We start from the raw sequence: 7,173 nt of genomic DNA on the forward strand, positions 1-7,173 counted from the left end.
AGTGTTTTAACTAATTAAAGAATTTATGAATTATTTAGAACTTAGGCTTGGGATGACCTCTAGCCACTGTTTTTATAACATTGAATGATAATTTACGAGACAAAAGGAAGAGGAGATTCGTTGTCTAATCATCATACTTTCGCTTTGCATAATATCTCACAAAAGATAAAATAGACAACCCACTCTTATTCTTGTTTAATTTTGTTTTAAAAAGGGAATGCGAATGCGCTGGAGATTCCTTCGTTGTCTCAGCAAAGCTTCCTCATTAAAGTCTACTTTCCTTACTATGCGCCGCTTGTATTAGCTGAATAATTAAGTAAAAGAGCAATGAATTTTAGCTGAGAAACTCTTGAAATCGGGATGCAGTTTCCGTTGAGTATCATCTTCCTACTATGACCAGTTGCCATTTCACACACATGAACTTTAGAAATATTTGTTTGTTAGTGTAATCCACTTGTAAAGTGGGAGCCAGGCGGTCTCGATGACTAATACCTGCCCCCTTGTGCAGTGACCTTTCAAACTCCTCCCGGAGCGGCAAAATATAGAACTTTGACGCAGTAGCAACCGAAGAAAGCGTGATTCGCATTCACGTACCGTTTCAACTAATTGTGCAGCTATTTATGATTCCTCATTACATAGCCGGTTGGGTAGACTTACACTATGGCAGGGCCGTCGTGCAAATTTCAGATACTTTTGGTTGTCATAAGTGTTGAAATCGATGGCATTAGTTTACATATTATGTGACCTCAATTTACTTTAGAATTAAAAAAAGCCTTAAACCATATGCCTTGGTAGTTTGTTTAACTCTCGGCTTTGGTAACGGGTCAGATATAGCCTTCGCCATTGTGCCCCCGCCGGGCGGCACGGCATTCGGGCCGTGCTAGTGGGTCTGCAATACACGTTCAGCTCAAGCAGTGTCTTCTTTCGTCTTCAAAGAAGTCTCGCGGGACTACAGTGGTTCTCCGTTCATTGCTCCGGTTACTTAAGTGGGAAAACAATACAGAATATGTGCGTGAGCTTTAAATTCGTCCGTCCAACAATGATCAACAGGTTAATAGATGACCCCTTCATTTTGCGTAAACTGCAAACCTGGTGACCACAGACAGGTAAGTAGTTTATACTTCACCACGTCTCCGATAGAGAAAAAAAGTGTAATTTACAAGCGTGTACACAGTTTTGTTGAATCCCTTTAGACCATGAGGGAAGGTCACTCCATCAAAGCAGCTGAAGTTTGCCATTTTAGAGGGTATCCCAGACTTTGGTGGGATTTTTTCAATCACACACGGAATTTACATAGTCCCAGCTAAATCATGCCCTCGACTATATGTCTTCGGGAAATTCTCTGTAACTTTTTCCGGAATAATTAAAGCATATCAGCAACTTAGCGTAATGTAGTGCTTTGCGTGTTTGCTTAACTCTAGGTCTTTGGTCAAGGAGACATTTAGATACTCCACCACTGCATCTTCGTCGAGTGGTCTGGTCCCCTGGCCATACCAGTAGCCCTCAGTCCTTATCTACACCGATAATACATATTCCGACCCAGTGTAATGCCTTTTTAGTCTTCAGGCAAGTCTCGGGGCGCTACACTCAAGTGTATCTAAGCGCGCCTATGTCAAGCGTTTATCATGTCAGATGATTAAAGTAAGACACAAATCACTTTCAGTGCTATTAGGCTCTCCATTGTGTGATGTACACACCTAGTTTACTCTCCTGTGAATTTGAAACATGGCACGAGTCTAAAGCATCACACTTTGCCATAAAGTACATGAGAACGCACTTTTGCAAGCAAGTAGTGATTATGGAAGCAGAACCAAAAGGAGGAGCCCGGAAAAACCACTCTCCTCGCTTTTGGTAATAAGAAAGAAACTGTCAGTACTTGAGACTTACTGCAACACTTGGAACCAGCATTTGAACTTGTTTATTGGATGGCCTTCATATGGCTTGTGCAATTAAATCCACCCGTAATTTAGCGACCTGTGCTAACTGCTTGATTAATTATTAATGTAGGACACATACTGCTACGTTTTTAATGGCTCGCCACACGCATTTGCGGCTTCATTAAAGTGTCATTCCATTGTACTTTGGTGAGTGAGGCTACTCTCACTCAGTTGCGACCCAATACATTTGGAAGGACTGTTATTTGCTTAGTCGGGAGATGCCAAAATGGGCAAGTTGAGCTATGCAGGATGCTTCTGTAGGCAAATACGCCACCGTGGTGGTGCTCCTTCCGATAATGTGTGGCACAGAAGACGTAGAGTAGTGCTGACACTTATTCAAGAGGGGAAGCAACAGTAGTCGTGCATATACTAAAGATTTCTATCAACGAAGGCGGATACCTACCTATGCAGAAGACTTCAGCGACGCCACGTGGTTCGATGATGACGATTAATGGTGCCTAAGTCTTAACGGACACCTCACGTCTGGTATTGACGACCTTGTTTGTTGTAGTCGCAGCCCACAGCCTTGGCAGTCAGTCCTGTGAACCAACACCCGCCATGAGGAAGGTCTGATCCAGGATGAATGGTCAATACATAGCCTGGTGTGGCAAAATTACTAAAGAAACGAGTCCTTCTGTACGGAAAATGGCGAAGCAGACTGTCACACTGGCGCACTTTTTTTCTATAAAGTCGCTCTTCACCTACCAGTTAAACGCTGAATGTGTTCAGAGATTTAACTAGGGGGCAATTTGCGCTCTTTAAAATTGTCTTACTGTTTCATTTGTAAATGCGAAATGCCCGATTTGAATTGAACTTTGCTCGTCCAAAGCGATGAATGTATTAGACAGCCACAAATTAGAAAGGCCTTTGAAGCAAATCTAAATTCAGACCTGAGAATGACCAAAAAAAATTGACCACAGGAGGGAAATCTGGCAGCATAGCAACTTGCAAAGCTAGAGATTAATGCCTAGAGGTTCCTGAAACAGAATGGACGGTGCCACTTGCTTATTCATCACCAGCTGGTAATTGGAGTGGTAACCTTAAACCTATTTTGAATAAAAATAATGACAACTACGTAGACCACCAACATATGATTGTCCAAGAATAAATCGGCCCCATGGCCAGGAATAAGGAGGAAAGTGAATCAGAAGAATTAAGTCAGTCACGGTAATCTTTCAGTCAAAGCAGTAACCAACAGGGAAAGTGGAATTCAGTATATAAAGCTAAATAAATGAGGAATAATAAAGCAACAGAAGAAGAGCGTACCAGCAGAGGTGAGTTTTCTCAAGACAGAGCGTTATCTATGAAAGACTCTCAAATCGCTTTCTCAAATGAGTAACATCAATGTATCCAACTGAAACTTGAAGGGTTCATTGTCATTTGAATTAACAAAATACTAATTTTTATTTCGTAAGTCACTTTGGTGCATTTTATGATCGTTGTAATGGACAGCGGAAAAGAAGGGCAGCCAAGGTCCCCAATAGCAGTGCTCGAAAGATGTTGACTGTGATGAGTTAACTTGCCCTTATTTGCCTTTTGGACACCCACCTACCCTGAATACCATCCCTGTGTAAATTTAGCTGAGACATGACAGGGAACTTTGCCCTTTAAGCACTCATTTAACGCAGTAATATCATCATCATTTTCCTGTTCATACCTCCTTTAAACGCCTCAAGAATCAATCACTTTTACTGAAAAGCACAATCAGTAGCATGAAATTAACCTGAATGGTGGGCTTCGAAAAATCCACGCAATAATGGAGATAGGGAAAAGGCAATACCCAATTCAGAAACATCACTCTTGAAAATGACCAATTTTTGACCTTGCATTTAAGACTAATTCTCCTCACATAACCCGGCTCCAATGGATGAAATGTCTCAATCCCAATTCACCGCGTTTTAAGTTAGAATGAACTGCAACCTGAAAAAAAAGTAGTGATTCCTTGCAAAATTAGCGGTTAATTTTTACGCCCAACCTACTTGCACACGCAACCAGAGCAGCAGGAGCGTACGCTAAGAATAAATTGAATCAAATGCCACTGCGTAAGCAAAATGTACGGCGTTTCCCACCGTTTTGGCGCAAGGATAGGAGAAAACACAAGCCCCAATTAGTAGGGCTTCGAATGAGCAAATGCAAGGAGAGCTACCACGAATCCCGCTGCAAAGGACACAAAGTCTTAAGAGGACCCACATACCGGAGTTTGTTACTAACCTCCCTACCTATATCTAAAATGGAACTTAAGTTTGATCCTTATTTCTGTCGAAAGAAGCTCTAACGTATGTATGAATAGGGGCCTAAGAAATGGTACTGTACAACTCTTTATGGATTAAAAAGGAAAAATACTGCGGAGCAGGATGAAGATAGGGTAATCTGGAACTTCATTCAAAACGTTCGAATCGAAGTAAGCTGTTGCTACATCAGAGGTCTGGAACTTGCATGAACATGATGAACATAGTCGGACTAAACTCTGCAACAGTCTCTCAGGCTTGTTGCAATGGACGGACATACACACTACCCACTATTAAGGTGGGAAATTACACATGGTAAAGTGAACGGAATTGAATAAACATCATGCATACTCGGATATTAAACTAATGAATGGTCGACAAGATGGTAGCCAAAATCGAAGTCGTTGGCCGAAGTTGATGCATGAAGTGAGACCCACTCCACGGACACTTGTTGATACCTTCTTGCCCTTGACACAGATTACAGAAGACGTCGACACTCCGATAATGAAAATCACTTATAAGACACTCGGAAGTAAAGCCACTTTAGAACTTGACAACACTTAACTTGTAGGGACTGAGAAATTAGCAGCTTTTTGGATTTTACAAATATCAGATAGGCAACACCAAAAGCACCGAGGTATCAAACGCAGGTAAGTTTTCGCTGTTTAGGAGACAATTCCGTCAAGAGGCAACAATGGACGACTAAACATTCGACACAACACCTCGGAAAGACAGTGAAGCAAATAGGTATGCTCTCATGAAAATACCTAACGACTAGATGATAACATTAACTGTCAGTCAGGATCAACACTTCCCCATAATGCCGAAACGGTAAACCAAAGCACCACATTAAACAGGATCGGATAAGAGTTTGATAAAAAAGAAATATACAAATGAATCTAGTGCGACTCATCCGATAACGCAGATGAAAACTGTGGCCATGATATGTCAGTTCATAACGGATAGACAATTCGGGAAAAAGGCTTCAAAATGTGGAAACAGAGACATAACACTTCAGTCCTTGGCATCCCCAATCCCATCGGGCAGAATGGCGTACATTGCCTCCGCTTCTGGCAGACAGGGGCTGTCGTAGATCTTGCACACTCGCGTCTCACCTCTACCCTTTCGAAGGTACAATCTAAAAAAAGGAGTTAGAATCGGTCTGTCGAAAAATTCCAATGCAGAGAGGTATCGAACTCCGACGTGCTTACCTAGTAGTGGAAGCGTGCCCCATAATGTTACCACCAATAGGTTTCTTCGGATCTGCCGAAAACATCGCTGCACCGTCCACCTGAGCAACAACCTGATTGGTGATCACCACAGCAACACCGAACTCATCGGCCAGACGGAGGAGTGTCCGGAGGAAGCGAGCCAAGTGCATCTGGCGGGCGGAAAGTTCACCGCGACCAGAGTAGTCCGTTCGGTAGAGGGCTGTCGCGCTGTCCACAATGAGAAGAGCGTACCTGGAAAGGTAAACATACAAAAGTTATCTGACAGTTGAGGACCACCTACGTAAATCTAGGTACCGCTCCTATCACCTGGATTCACTCATCATCGCGGCAGCGTTGATGAGGAGTTCCATCTGATGATCTGTGTTGTAGGCGCGAGCATAGGCGACATTATCAAGGACGTCACTCCCCGATAATCCATAGCGTTCAGCGACGGCGAGAAGCCGCTCTGGTCGAAAAGTGCCCTCCGTATCGATGTAAAGACACTTGCCTTCACCACCTCCCATATCAACGGGTAACTGAACGGGTGGAGTAATCAAGTAGAGTAATTCAAGCATAAAGTTTAAGGGGGATGGGGATTCCAAGTTAACAAACACAGGTAAAAAGTAGCATTAATCCGTATGACTTAGCTATAGAAAAGTTTAGAGTCCCTACGGCTGTAGACATAAATTTAGAAGCATAGTGGAACCGCAGTGAGGAACTACATTAGGAATATAACAAGAACTGGGAATCATTCATCACAAATCCCCGTCTCTCACTAAATTAGGCGTAGTACTGGAAGCATTTCCGAACGAACCTGGCATGTAACAGCTAGGGTGTGACAAATTTGTGTTTTACCAGTGCGAAATTCACCAAAGAGCTCAGTGATGGAGCCAGTTTCAATGCCCCCTTGCAAAAGCTTGTCTAACTCCTTAGAGCCCGTAGTGAGCTGGATTATTTCCGAACGCTTCTGGTGGAACTCTGTAGCCGTTGTAAAGCCAAATGGAACCAGTTTCTTGGCAGCATCCTATTACAATGAATAACAAGAATGTGTAACGCGCATACCAGAATCTTGTCTGCCTTCATTTCACTGATACCCTTGATACCGAGCAAAGCCTTTTTTGGGACAAACTGTATGCTCTCAACGGAATAGAATCCTGCTTCTTGTAACTTTTTAACGTCAGCCGCCGAAATTCCAGAGCCCTAAAAAGAACTCCAAACCGATGAAGAAATAGCAATAGCGACGCAATAGGAACCAAAGTGAAGTGAGTGCAAAGCAGTAATTTCAAACAAATTTTGAGGGCAGCAACTAACTTCAAGCTTCTGAATGGGAATTGGGCCTGCAGTTTCTTCATCCACAGCAGCAACAGTTGAGTCCGCACTGGAAGTCCGCTCCTCCTGTAGAGCCATTTTAAGCCCACCCTGATTATCTATTTAGATGCGGCGCCGTGAACAGATAACATATTTTGAGAAGCTTAAAACAACGCAAATTATATGGCAAAATATGGCAATAACTCACCCCAAAAACACATAACGTAAGCAAGCGAGCCAGCAGCTTAAAGCTTTGAAGGCCTGAAATTTGCCTTTAAATAAATAAATGAAAATTTGGTGCATCTTATCGTACGTTAAACATAAGAGCGAGAATTTTAATCCCTAGGAAGAGAGTTGCAATCGAAACCACAGGGCATTACTTTATGCAAAAAACTACTCTTGTAGTACAAGCTTTAAGAATTGCAACACGATGGCCATTTAACGCCCTAATTTTGGTGAAGATTCGCCCTCTTGTCTCAATATTGTTGT

The 7,173-nt window shown here is 42.6% G+C and overlaps 1 protein-coding gene across 1 annotated transcript; it reads right to left on the bottom strand. All coding sequences in view use genetic code 11, as the record gives it.

The window, feature by feature from the left end:
* Positions 1–5,179: 5,179 nt before the first annotated feature.
* On the bottom strand, positions 5,180–6,783 carry EGR_07517 (DNA repair protein RAD51; the record flags this gene model as incomplete). Its single annotated transcript, XM_024496766.1, has 6 exons — positions 5,180–5,303; positions 5,377–5,628; positions 5,704–5,912; positions 6,191–6,400; positions 6,439–6,576; positions 6,688–6,783. 6 exons carry the CDS (start codon positions 6,781–6,783, stop codon positions 5,180–5,182), a joined length of 1,029 nt encoding a protein of 342 aa, XP_024348837.1.
* Between the last annotated feature and the right edge of the window lie 390 nt (positions 6,784–7,173).

The sequence above is a fragment of the Echinococcus granulosus genome, assembly GCF_000524195.1.
Source record: "Echinococcus granulosus chromosome Unknown EG_S00079, whole genome shotgun sequence".
In the NCBI taxonomy this organism is placed as follows: Eukaryota; Metazoa; Platyhelminthes; class Cestoda; order Cyclophyllidea; family Taeniidae; genus Echinococcus; species Echinococcus granulosus.